The following is a 14,458-nucleotide window of genomic DNA, read 5'->3' on the forward strand; positions in this document are numbered from 1 at the left end:
CAAACCTGCTTTGATCCCTTGATTATACTATTATGAACTTCTGCTCCGCAGAACTAATGGACCTTGAACCCACTGGTCCATTGCTCATCACCTTTCACTCAGTTGATAATACCATCGCTTTTGTTATTTGAACTTGTCTGTCTGCCACTACTCCATACTGAGCCTAGTCCCTTGCTGTTTGTTCTATCCTATATCCCTTTCTTGTTCTGTATCCACACCTCCCTGTTCTGTTACACTCAATGGATAAACGTGTGGATTAACTGGATAGACTCTACAGTCTGCAATCAGGATGTAACACCGAAATACTGAGGCTGTAGAGAAAAGTGTAACCACGTGCATAACGTAGATGTCTAAATATTAATGCCTGCAAGGTAAACACTTGGTTAGCTCTACTGGGCTGTGTAAATAAAGGAATATTCTGCTGCCGACATTCTCAGACAGTCGTTTTGGTGCAATCCAAAATAGCACATAAAGGACTGAACCTCTGCAACAGATCCACTATTTCATTTTGGAGCTTAATTTCTGTATCAAGGATAGGTATGATAGTTGAGGGCTGAAACAGTAATTCTAGGGTAGCCTTAGAGGCAGATCAGCTGCTGGCCTGTAAGCTCTGTCACCAAATGAATACATTCTTTGCTTTTTAAAATCAGAAAATGTTGAACAGAGTGGAAAGTCGATGTTTCACATGGCGAGACTATGTGCTGGCAGTTAATCTGTGCCTCAGATTTGGGCTTTAACAATGTACTAGTAATGGTTTTATGGCTATCAATCTTAAATACAACACAGTTCTGCTCTTATCCATTTACCAAACCGTTTTTCAATGATAGTCTGCAAGCCAAAACTACCCTTCCGCCTTACTTAAAATAGGCAATCACCTCTTTCCTTGGGTGCACGGGATAACTGAACACCAGGGACCTATACCCATTGCATTAAAGCTCCTGAACACATCTAATGTTTGATAATGTTGCAAGTAATGTTGGTGAGAAATACCATTAGACACCACTACTAGCATCAAACCCTCGTGTAATCTGCCACTGCCTAAGCTGAAAAGGCTGGTGATGTATAACCTTACTTCATTCAGTACTTTGTCATAACCAAATATCTGCTGAGTTTTCCATTATTTCTACAGAAGCTTCAACATTCATCAGAAAAAATAGAATGAATATATACATTTATAACAGCAGATATTTATTTTAAAAGGCTTATTTAAAGCTCCAGTGTTAAATATCGTAAGGGTGCTTGACAAACAGCACGTTAAAACGTGGAATGATAACAAAATTGCAACTGAGAAACCACTGCTTTGCAACCAAGCAAAAAAAAAAACAGAAAACAATACACAGGTGAAAACTTCTGAACGATCTAAAGGTATTATGTATAATAACAATGGGGTACAGCAGAGAAACAGGTGATCTGGAACAAAATTGTAGATTTTGCAAGAAGGAGATGCATCTGTTCGAAAAGATGAGGATGGATTTTTAGATGCTTATTGAAGCTAAGAAGAGAGGGCTTTGTTTGGAAGCTCAGATGTAAGGAGCTCTTAGCAGCAGTCAGAGCTCTATGAAAGATCATTTCTGGCAAGATAAGTCCCGAATCTGAGGGCCGAAATTTAAAGGGAGTTACGAACTATGAGATGTACTACCCATTAGAAACGAGAAGCGGTTTGGATAAGCAAGGTGTATTGGTGGGCAGGTGTGAATGCAAGACAGAACAGTTTGAAATGCCTCACTGACTTTAGAAACATCCAATAGAGCTCAGGTATAGGAGTCATGTGATCAGATTATGTTGAGAGAGTCATCAGTCTTCATTCCGAGTGAATTATTACTTTGGCTGGAACAGAACTGGTTGATCAGCTCCTAGGATAATATAATACTCAGTTTACTCTGAACAAAAAGAAACCATATTTGGCTGTTTTCCGAGTCTGTAGAGTTAAGGCCCTTGATTTCTGTGATAGAGTGTTAGAAGAAATCAGCAGGTTTTACTTACCTTGTAATGTGAAATTTGAGTTATGGTGAATCCTAGTAATGCCGAAAAAGTTGACCGTGGGAGAGAGTGGGACAGCACTGAATTTCAATAGAATAACTATTAAGAAATTGAGTCTGCATTTATGAGGTGAGAAAAAGAAACTCTATTGTTCATGGTTGTGCAGAAGGAAATGTAGTTAATTCTGTTTCAGGAGACTGAAGGCAGAAAGGCAGAATAGAGAAGTCCACAACTGTTGATGCTTTAAAATACATTATCATGTTATTGCTATATTGAGCAAAGGACCTGGCTGAGCTCTTGAGGATCCGAAGAAAGGACATTAGTTATAGTCAATGCTACACTATAGTCACTACAAGGTAAGTCAATAGCCATTGAGATTAAGTTCCCAGACTTATCCACTTAAAACTGAATTTGAGGACTTTGCACCACTTCAGCATTCAACATAATTCGAATACTTCAACAAAACCCTACAGACAAAATGTTGAAACAGACTCATCTTTATGTATGAAGGAGTCCTGAAAGTAATCAGCACTGCTATCCAACTGCTCCCACTTAAATATGGGGACCCCAAGATATCCTCACCGGCCTCTTATTGTTGAAGAGACCCTTGTGTGTCGGCTTTAAGTACACTTTAATTTTCTGTATTCCACCTTCCTTAGGATTGTGATCTCATTTGGCTTCTCCCACCACCTCTATGCTGACAACAAACAAATCTCCTTTCAACCTTGTCCCTTTGCATAGATCACTCACCACTGATAATCACTGTGAAATGCCTCGGAAATCGAGGTTCTCTACTTCCACTCTTATTCTGTAACCACATAACCGAGTTTTGTCCACCACCTCTGTACTCATGATTTGTTGCTGTTATCTTTCATAGCAAAGAAATCTATTATTTTTTTAACCACTCCATGCATTTTGAAATATTAGTTACTACCAGGTAATTCACTTTCGCTCATCAGCAAGTTGAATACGTTTTTGGATTATGCACATGTCAATGTACATATCACTAATTGATTCACTAGTGATTAGTAAACTGGACTGATGCAGCAGCATGCTCGTCAGCCTTCCTCAACAATCCTTCATCCCACTAGATAAGATGTTTACTTGGCAACCAAAGCCTCATTCACCTTGTTCAGACGAAAACCACTCTTCTTCCACAAGAAAATGGGAAGATCTGAGCTTAAAACACCGCCCTACACAAGTCTTGACAAATGCAAAGTGGTAAACTACATTTCTCTGGACTACTGTGCCTACATTCTGACAAGCTACACAGTAACCTAGATGTCCATACCTAAATCACTGAGTGCACCCATCACATTCCGATCTCCACATCAGTTTTACAAAGCCACCGTCAAAACCAGCAGCACAGGCCAGTTTGACTCTGCAGTTCCAGCGACACTGCTTTAATCTACAGCTATGTTCAAACTTCAATCTGCAGCTATGTTCATGGTTTAAATCTGCAGCGTCGCCCACCACACTGAATCATAAATTACACCCCCTTCTATGAATACTGCTTAAATGTAAAGGCAGGCTAACACCTTAACACGTAACTGTCAAACTAAATTAGCAATAACATCTAAAGCTGCAATTAACGAATCAACATCTGAAAAAGAAGTTAGGCTTTTACAAATTACCATTCAGAAAACAGAAGGCGTATCAAACATTTTCAGAAATGAATAAATGGAAATGGTTACCAATCACCAATATGCTCTTCCATGCTTAACTCACTCTGTTACGAGACTGTCAGAGGGCGTGATTAACTGTTTTGTTTTATTCTCTTAAAATAAAGCTACTGTGTAATCCCAGACGCGTTTGTGTGGTAACGTGATTCCCTGTTCTGTGTGTGAATAGCATGCGACTTTGGCCCCACCTGATACTGTTTAGTGAATCAATGGAAAGGCATGGGATGCAAAGCAATGAAACAGAGTATAGACGGATGGCAATACAGAGTATAATGTAGACACAAAAACTCCCAGAAAAAAAGGAACCCAGCAGACCAGCTAGTTGGAAGAACCATAACACGCAAACGATAAACAATATAAGAAAAATATATATAACCGAACTGAACTCTGGTGCAATTTGTGTCAGCTCCAAGTTAACACTCCTCGCTTTTTTGTTTTACAATATACTTGTGCACAACTATGGCAAAAGTAATCCGACATCACAAAAGGTGCAAATGATGGGAGGATACAACTATGAAGTGTGATTTTAAAACCTGATAATAACTGATCAAAAAAGGCAAAACAGAATAACTTTGCGATTATAAGGAATGGACAGAAAATCCACTGATATTTAGAGTTATTCACTGTCTATGGTTTTTATTTTTTCACTACCTGATTTTTACCTTTTTCACCAATTCAAGTGATTTTGATCCTATGTAAATAAAGTTTAGACTTCAATTTGTGGGGTGCAAGAATGTATACCCACATTTTATAAGGCTTTAGTCTTTTAAACATAAAGCTGTAATATAATTTAACTATAAAGGGTTTTACACGTGTTTTCACGGTTTATACCTCCCTGGCCACTGCGTTTTGGCAGGGTATTAAGCTTACTAAGAAGCCATGTCTTATAAATGATCACCTGGCAGTGGCATTACAGAATCAGGAGTCCTGAGGTATAATTCCCCGACCTTATCCGTGTGTGTCTAAGCTTCTGGGCAGCTAAAACTTTAGCTCCTTGCAAAGTTAACACTGTAACAAACATTCTCTTAATCAAACCTCAGTGGTTATTCACACCCCAGACAATGTAATTCTTACATTTATTTTCATTAAGGTTTTAATGAGGGCTGCATCCACTGGTCCGCTCTACAATAAAGAATCTGGAAGAAATGTTATAGGTATCGTGTAACCCATCATATAAATCCATCACTTATACATCATGTAACCCATCATATAAATTCATCAATACATATGCATACACATTTTAAACGACGCTTACTCCGAACAATAGAAGAGTGTTTTTCTCTCTCACTACAATAGCTTGGTGGTGGTATGCATCTGCAGCAGATAGCTCTCAATGCCACTGGTTCTGGTTTCAAAACTGGCAAGATTGACTATCATTCTTCAGATGCCTAAGTGGGTACCACTGGGATGGATAATCACAGCAACTATAACTATCTGTAAGGAGGCAATCAGGTTTGTGGGGGCAATATTTAAACTCTAGCCTGCAGCAAAAATATAACTGAAATAAATCATTCAACTCCTTCTCCTCAGAAGAAATTAGCAATTTTCACTAACATTATTAAATTAATAAGAGACCAAAGAAGCCAAATATTAAGCGCATTGTGTAGCCATGGGGCTGAATTAAAGGATTTAAAAGCGGCCTTTTTTAAAGTCATTTAATTAAACACTTGCACTGATCTGCTAAAGGGGAGGGATACTACGGTGAGAGGAAGACTAACCTACGGAGAAATTGGTAGACATGCCCACGTGCCAGAACTTCCGATACTAGAATGGCCAGGACACACATTCATAAGTACAGCCAGGTCCTTACATGCCTGGCTTTCTAAAGATAGCACTGTTAATAATCTCCGATTTCTAGAGTGTACCCTATGGACAACCCAACACAAACATACCCTTAGCATGTGCGCTGAGACCCATGCGCACTGAAAGCCATAAGAGTTATTTTTCAGGGCCAGAGTTAGCAGTTTTTTTTTTTTTTTTTTTTTTTAATTTCCACTAGCACCCATTAATTTATAATGAAATAAAAGAGCGGTAGTTAAGAGTGGTCCATTTACACGGGGAGTGTTAAGTTTTTTGTTTTGTTTTTACCGAGAAGCAGTCAGAGAGAAAAAAAAGCAGTGGCTAACAATAGCCCTGGTATGACTTAGGCGGTCTTCTGGTGGTAGGGGTCAGCTAGCAGCACAGAAGCTCAGGATTACTAAATAAAAATGCATTTTTCGGTACAGGTATTTTTCCAGAGATCATACTATATTTCAGAAAATACAGTTTAACTATTGCTTTGAGCAAATCAACATAATCAGACAGCAAGTGAAAGCAGATATGCACTTTACTTCAAACATCATTTCTTTCACTAGGAGCCACAAACCAAATGTTAAAATGCTGTTCCGCTGGGAAGGTGGTCTTGGCAGACCCACAAAGTTCAATCGTGCCTTGATTGTGGTCTGTCTATCTAAGACACACATCTAGGAGCACAGCCTCCATTCGAAAGCATTTACAACAAGATAGTCTGTTTCATGCACAGAAAATGACCAGTGATTTATCTGCTTACTTCCTACACTCTCTGCAGTGGTTGCCTATCTTCCTACCGTCACATAAAGTCAGCATTCACTCCTACATATAAACTCATTTCCCTTCTCCAACAATCTGCACACGTTCCCTTTCAATAATATCTGAGTAATTTATAACGGCACGTTAAGCTGCAATACAAAACCTCATTACTCTCGCAGAACGATCAAGCAATAAAGGGATGGGGACGGCGGAGCAGATGGGAATGCAAACAGTAATCCCTGTATGAAAAGCGTGCTCAAATTCCAAATTCTGCAAGGGGAAAAGATTTTTAAAAAAGCATGCAATATGATATAAAGAATTAAAAAACATTTACCAAAAACGGCAGAAACATTTGAATTATGAACGAAAAATGCACACCCTATCTAGTGTCAAAAAACATAAAACGTGTATTGCGGCAGGCAAAACAAGTGTCGCTACTGCTAAAGACTGGATAAGGCACAACAAATGCTCGGTGGCGTACACACAATGAAACCTACTCTATCAACAGAAGAGTATTCACTATTTATAAACCAGGTCTGGACTTTGGGGCAATGATTACTGTTATTTAAGTTTAAAATCTCTACACCAGTTTAGAAAATGACGAAATCTGTCTGCGCTCCCTTCGAAGTACAGGGCACAGGATGGCCCACAGTTTTCCAAAGATACCGCCTCTCAATCAGCACATCAATCACAACAACAGTGGGTGATGCAAGTCAAACGCCCTGTACACAATACAGAGTGTGAACTTCCTGCGCAATTGTTGTGAATGAATTGACGTCGCTGCCGGGCGGGCGCCGGAGGGCGCGAGCGCATTATACCGGAGGGCGCACGTGCCGTGGCCCTGCTCGGGGCCCGGCGACAGAGCGGCTTCAACAAGTGGCGCGTTACCTGGGCGGAGCTGGCGGCCACGGAGATGCAGTCAATGAAGCTACGCCTGAGAGAGAAGAAGGCCACGATCTGCTGCCAGCGCGAGGGCTCCGCGCCCGCGCGCAGCTCCTCGGACGAGCCCCTGCGCGCCCAGGGCTTCGGGAACTTGGGGCCTAGCGAGCTGTGGCTCGAGCTAGTGTTGCCGCCTCCTCCTCGGTTGCCGCGAGAGTATAGCAGCGTGTTGTTCCCAAAAATGTAATTCATCTCTGCGGCTCTGCAGGTGGTTGCCAGGCAGGCAAGCTCTACTTCTCCCCACCAGCTGCAGCGCGGTGAATGAGCAGGAGAGCTGCGGCTAGAATTACAGCAGCATCGCTCGCAAATCACAGGGACAGAAAAGCTCTATAAATGCTGGGCATTTTTCTTCTCCGCTTTGCTCTGGCTGGCGGTGCAGGATCGGTTTACCCTCCTCCCCTGTACCTGGTCCTTGTTTGAAAGGCAGAGCTCATTACTGCAGTCCAAGGAGGCAATCTAGCTTGGTTTTCTCTTTCATGAGGATCCGATGAGCCCGGACTGCGGAGATGAAAAGCTGTTGTTCTTTTGTGAGCTGATAACTAGCCAGTCTGAAAAGCAGGAAGTGAGGTCGAGGAGCAGGTAGGATGCTCCAAGCACTTGCCAACCAAGGCTCTCTGGGGCTGCCTGGTCTAATGGCCCGAGTGTGTGTATGTGATGGGGAGAAAGGAAGAGGGGCGGGGCGAGGAGATATGAATTACGAAGTCTCGATCACTGCCTCAAGTGTAAAAAAAAAAAAAAAAAAAAAAAAAAAACCTTGACAATCGAAAAGCATGCATTAATTATAAACATAGCTGGAGCACAACAGAAAGTATACTGTAACTGCACTGGTTTGGCGGTTCACGTTAAAAGGCAGAACACTCAAACTTGCACAGGAAAAGGCTGTGCACTATTCCTGGAAACATATTGCATCAAGCAATGATTTGGCTTTGAAAAAGAGCTAATGGGTAATTTTAAATGGACTGCAGCCATCCTCACCCGCATGTTGGTGGTTAATCTTGTTAGGGAGCTCTCGGCATTAAGGAAGAGAAAAAGGCACAGACAAATCTGACACACGCCAGCTCTTTATATCTAATGTTGACAACATTAGACCCATTACACGCACACATCTATACCAGATTACATTAGCAGTCAATTAAACTCTAACAGACAGCAAGCAGATTTCTGCGCTGTCTCAACCTACGCCCCAGACCGCTTCAGAGGGCCCTCCATCCGTGACGCACAACTCTTCTTCCTTAGGTACAGGACAAGGGTCGGCAAGGTCCTAGTATAAAACCCTTCTCACGGAAAACGTGGTCTAAAAGATCATTCTTGCAATCCAAATAAACTAGTTCGCCGAGGTAAACATCGCGATTCTAAAATAAACTAACAGTGGAATAAAATATTCATTTCAACATTGTGTTTATTTATTAAATATATTAGTAAACATTATCATGTAGCCTTTCCTTGTGTCATCCTTCCTGAACATTAGTAGAGGAACTGTAAGGTATCACAGGCATTAACTAATATACCCGATTTATAGGGCTACCTGTGGATGTTCCCAAACACTTGTCTTAATGTACCAATGCAGTTTGCAAGGTAGATGGTAAATCATACATAGAAAACTACCCCATTCCCCACTTCTTCCTGTCCTTTCTTTTATTAGGCAGTCTTTTATTGCAGTCTATGATGTAATCTAACAAGATTATTTAGATTTGTAAAAATTCATTGTAATGATGAATCCTTTTTGATGAAGGCTTTTTTTATGTTTAGCTACACACTAATTAAGTATTCCATCTACAACTGTACCTTTTTCATAATACATATGTTACTGGATATAAACAATTTCCTCATTTGTCCTTACAGACACTAGGGTCGTGGTTTAAATGGTGCAGCAGGTGCAGTGGCACAGGTGCCAAAAGCTCCAAGAAATTCACTGAACACCAATTATTGCTATATTTTACTACTAAACATTCAGTGACACAAGCAATTACCTGGCAGGCACTATGGTCGTTATTTAAATGGGGCAGCAGGTGCTGTGGCACAGGTGTCAAAAGGTCTAGGAAACCCACTGTATACAGATTACTGTATTTTACTACTAAACAAGCAGTCACAAACTCAATTACCCTGCAGGCACGAGGGTTGTGGTTTGAATGGTACAGCAGGTGCAGTGGCACAGGAGGCAAAAGGTCTAGGACACAAAGTGAACACCATTTATTGCTATATTTTACTACTAATCAAACAGTCACAAGTGCAGTTACCCTGCAGGAGCCAGGGTCTTGATTTGAATGGTACAGTGACACAGGGGCCAAAAGGCCTAGGGAACCCACTTAACCACTACTATTGCTATATTTCACTACTAAACAGTCTTAAGCTGCTGTGCAACAGGGTTTAAAGTCAAGAAAAAAGTGCTGTGATTCAGCCACAGTTGACCGCATTATAGCACTTTCTTTTCCGCATCCTACATAAAAGGTCATAAGCATTGAGCAAGAGCACAAATGACCTGTAGTGTGAAAAATAAAGGCACATGGTTAAGTGTGTGAACTGAATACACAGGCAACATGATACTACAATTATGCAACTAAGGAACAGGGAGCTAGAAGCGATTGAAGTAGCTGAACCAGTCAGCCATTACAATAAAAATTGGTTTTCTGTCTATGCCAAATCAAACACACTTTTGAAAAGAAACATCATCATCTACAAACATCCAACTGTTCACAACTGAAAAAAATTAAAAAATGTTTAATAGGCCAGTTCCTCAGTGAAGTCCCACTCAATATTTAAAAGGCACAAGAATCAGCCAATTAATGTTTTTCGGTCCTGCAGTTATGGAAATTTGATAAATGATGCAGGGCTAACAATTCTAATATTGACCAGGAAACAGCACATAAGTAAGAAAAGGCCATACTTATTGATATCAACAAAATGCGCTGCCTCTTAAAAATAACCCTAATTCTAGACCGCATAGTATAAAAGGACCACAAATCAAAACATGTGTTTACACCGATTTACAATGACCACAGAACTTAGAAAAGCCCTAATTCAATTATTAACATTACACAGTCAAACATCTTCATATTACTGCACAGGCAGTGCAGAATAAAACCCAACAGCAACTTATAAACATGAAGCTAGGTCTTTAAAATTAGTTAATCATTGCACAAGTCGGTCTGTAATCTCAGCTGAAACCCTGGGGACAGGTTGTGGCATAAGGGCCAGAGCTCCTGACTTTGGAACTGTGGAACCAGGTACAAGTCTCAGCGTCTGCTCAACATCCTGCGATTCTGGGTAAACCACTGAATCTCTCTGTGCCTATACCAAACACTGAGTCCCACCAGGACAGAATGACCCCACAACTCCCTCAACAGATACACATAGTGAACGAAGGCTACTGCACCAGCCCGTGGTTGTGGCGTACATGCCACATAAGACTGGGCTCCATGAAATAAATATACTTTCCAAACTAGGGCGTCTTTTAACCTCTTTGGTGTGGTCGTCAACCAACACTACCTCCCTGGTGCTGGTCATACCAGGGAGGGGGTTAAAAAAAAATCCTCGGATGCGCTGCACCCGAGGATTTTTTTTATTATTGAAAAATACCCTGGGAGACACAGAAGATCTTCTGTGCCCCTACCCCCCCCCCCCCCCAGCCCCTTTCCGGCACGCTGACATCAATGTTGGTTTTCTTCATCAGAGCAGGAAGCGGCATTGTGGCCGCTTCCTGCTCCAGTGGGGAAAAACAGCCCCAAACGGCCTTCCCGACGTTCGGGAAGGCCTCGTTTGAAAGGGGAGACTCTCCCCTTTCAAACGAGGCCTTCCTGAATGTGTTTTCTGTCCTGCTGCGATTGAGGGCCAGGAAACCCCCACTAGACACCAGGGATTTCTTTTGAGTGTCTTGAAAGAACGTGCTAATTGAGGGAAGAAGCGAAGGTAAGGTGACATCTACTGTTGCACGTATCTCTCACACATACCCACCCAACCGCAATTTTGTGACTGTCTATGTAGGCTAGTGTTTTAGAGCAACAGTTTAGGCAGTAGCAGAGATGGCATCTCGTTGGATGACTGCTGCTCAAGCCCTCACTCGGGTTATAGAGGATAGCTCTGACATAGGATCAGAGACAGACAGCAGATACTGAGACAGCATCTGAGGGATAGGACAATGGCGCAGACTCTGGGAGTCAATTTTCAGTTGGAGGAGTCCCATTCAATAACTACTCTTCCATTGATTATGCAGGAGGTGATGAGGACAGTCCTGCAGTCTGTGCAGAGGGACACTAGCGGGTTAGCCAAAAACCAGAGAGTAGATGCATGCGGCGGCAAGCACAGAGTGCGCTCCCTTGGGAGCTCCCCAATTCAGTTCAGCCCCAAATTCCACCGCCAAAATCGTATTGTGGAGACATCAAAATTATCTATCACAAACAACCTGGTTTTGTAAGGCAGGCACCTGCGTTTTTTGTCCTGGGCTCAGCAGCCTTATAAGGAAACCTACCAAACCCAGGCATTTCTGGAAACTAGACATCCGGGGGGAGTACACAGAGGTCTGACTTGTGTGGATTCCCCAAAGTTTTCCTACCCAGAATACCCTGCAAAGGTGAAATGTTGAATAAAAACTCAATTTTATTCCTGCATTTCTGTCACACAAACTACAGGAATATGCTGCGATCCACAAAATTCCTACCACCCAGTGTTTCCCCACCTGTCCTGATAAAAACGCTACACCACTTGAGTGCTTATACCTAGTGCCTGCGTCAGGAATGGATCATCCCAGGGTCAACAGTTGCCCTCATGTAAGGACCAACATTGACTGTTAGTGATCTATTCCTGTTGCGGGCACTAGGCCTACCAACACAAGTGAGGTACCATTTTTATCAGGAGACTTGGGGGAACACAGAATAGCAGAACGCGTGTTATTGCCCATTGTCTTTCTCTACATTTTGTCCCTTCTAAATGTAAGATAGTGTGTAAAAAAAGACATCTATTTGAGAAATGCCCTGTAATTCACATGCTAGTATGGGCACCCCCGAATTCAGAGATGTGCAATTAACTACTGCTTCTCAACACCTTATCTTGTGCCCATTTTGGAAATACAAAGGTTTTCTTGATACCTATTTTTCACTCTTTATATTTCAGCAAATGAATTGCTGTATACCTGATACAGAATGAAAACCAATTGCAAGGTGCAGCTCATTTATTGGCTCTGGTTACCTAGAGTTCATGATGAACCTACAAGAACTATATAACCCCGCAACAAGAAGAGTCCATCAGACGTATCAGTTTATTGCTTTAAAAAATCTGACATCACAGGGAACAGTTACAGAGTAAAACATGGAGGAAAATGGCTGTTTTTTCACCTCTGTTTCAATATTTATTTTTATTTCAGCTGTTAGTTTGTCGGAAAACCTTATACGATCTACACAAATGACCATGAAGAATTTTGTCTACATTTCTGAAATGTTTAGCTTTCCAGGATCCAGCATTGGATTCACACCCATTTCTGTCACTAACTGGAAGGAGGCTGAAAGCACAAAAAATAGTAAAAATGGGGTATGTCCCAGTAAAATGCCAAAATTGTGTTGAAAAATGTGGGTTTCTGATTCAAGTCTGCCTGTTCCTGAAAGCTGGGAGGATGGTGATTTTAGCACCGCAAACCCTTTGTTGATGCCATTTTCAGGCAAAAAAAAACAACCCTTCTTCGGCAGCCCTTTTTTCCCCAATTTTTTTTTTTTTTTTTTTTTTTTTTTAAACCAACGAAATTTTAGCCGTATTTTGGCTGATTTCTTGGTCTCCTCCAGGGGAACTCACAAACTCTGGGTACCTATAGAATTCCTAGGATGTTGGAAAAAAAATTAAGCAAATTTGGCGTGGGAGCAGATGTGGACAAAAAGTTATGAAGGCCTAAGTGAGAACTTCCTCAAATAGCCAAAAAAAAGGCTCGGGGTTAATCCCAGCAGCTAAATGGTTAATGAACAAGTTACTTACCTTCGGTAACGCTTTTTCTGGTGGATACACTAGCTACCTGTAAATTCCTCACATTATGAATTCTCCCATGCGCCAGCATCCAACTGAAAATCTTCCAAGCTCTCCACGTCGACGAGGACGTCACAATTGCACGGGTCCACGCGACTCCGTCTGACGTCACCGTGCCAATAAGAGGTCCTCGCCGACGTGCTGACGTCAGTTTCACCCATTTTTTACTTGCCTTTGAGGCGAACAGGTGAAAACTGACCTCACAATAGCTTCATTGAATACATATATACATAAAACCACAATGATGCCATAGAATCAAAACCATCATTTATATATACACATAATTACCAAAATCTATATACACTTGTAAAACAAACATCTTAGTGTAACCAGACAGGCAACGGGGAGACAGGTGTTTTCTGTGAGGAATCCACAGGTTGCTAGTGTATCCACCAGAAAAAGCATTACCGAAAGTTAGTAACTTGTTCTTCTGATGGATACAACTACCTGAGTATTCCTCACCTTATAGAGTCCTAAAGCAGTACCGCACTCTGAGGTCGGTGCCTGACTGGCTACACCAAGAAATCCGGCAATACAGATCGTGCAAAATGGCCATCCCCCCTAACCTCCAAGTCCAAGCAGTAATGCTTTGCGAAGGTGTGGAGGGATGCCCAAGTTGCTGCCTTGCAAATATCCAACACCGGAACCCCCCTCGCCAGGGCCAAAGTGGCGGACTTAGCCCTGGTGGAGTGGGCTCTAATACCCTCAGGGGGAACCTTCTTTGCCAATGAGTAGCAAACCTTGATACAAAGAATGACCCACCGGGAGATTGTTCTTTTATGGACCGCACTGCCCTTCCTCTTTCCAATATATCCCACGAAAAGTTGGTCCTCCAGGCGAAAGTCTTTCGTCCTCTCAATATAAAAACTGAGAGCCCTTTTGGGGTCAAAACGGTGTGGCCTCTCTTCCTCCTTCGAGGGGTGAGGAGGAGGGTAGAAAGATGGAAGGGTAATGATCCGCCCCATATGAAAAGGAATAACAACTTTTGGTAGGAAAGCCGCCCTGGTTTTCAGCACCACTTTATCAGGAAAGAATAAGGTAAAGGGGGGTTTAACAGAAAGAGCCTGAAACTCACCCACACGCCTAGCCAAGGTTATAGCTATCACAAAAAACGTCTTAAGAACTAGAAACCTTAGCGGGCAAGAATGCATGGGTTTGAATGGTGACCTCATTAAAAAAGTTAAAACTAGATTCAGATCCCACTGAGGCATATGAAAAGGAGTGGGAGGAAACCTGCTAGTTAAACCCTTTAAGAAGCTAATAACAATAGGTGATTTAAACAAGGAGGGCTGATCTGGGAGGCAAAG

General features: G+C 41.9%; 1 protein-coding gene across 8 annotated transcripts in view; it reads right to left on the bottom strand.

The window, feature by feature from the left end:
* Positions 1-14,458, bottom strand: part of DLG1 (discs large MAGUK scaffold protein 1) — a 953,275-nt gene that overhangs the window by 595,440 nt on the left and 343,377 nt on the right. Inside the window, exon 1 of one of the 8 annotated variants that reach the window (XM_069213156.1) lies at positions 7,098-7,355. The exons of the other annotated variants lie outside the window; for them this stretch is intronic. Coding sequence (XP_069069257.1) covers positions 7,098-7,340 — 243 coding nt within the window. The 5' untranslated portion in view covers positions 7,341-7,355. Of the gene's footprint in view, positions 1-7,097; positions 7,356-14,458 lie in introns of those variants that run through there. 8 annotated transcript variants of the gene reach the window in all.

Source organism: Pleurodeles waltl, chromosome 11, assembly GCF_031143425.1.
Source record: "Pleurodeles waltl isolate 20211129_DDA chromosome 11, aPleWal1.hap1.20221129, whole genome shotgun sequence".
Taxonomy (NCBI): domain Eukaryota; kingdom Metazoa; phylum Chordata; class Amphibia; order Caudata; family Salamandridae; genus Pleurodeles; species Pleurodeles waltl.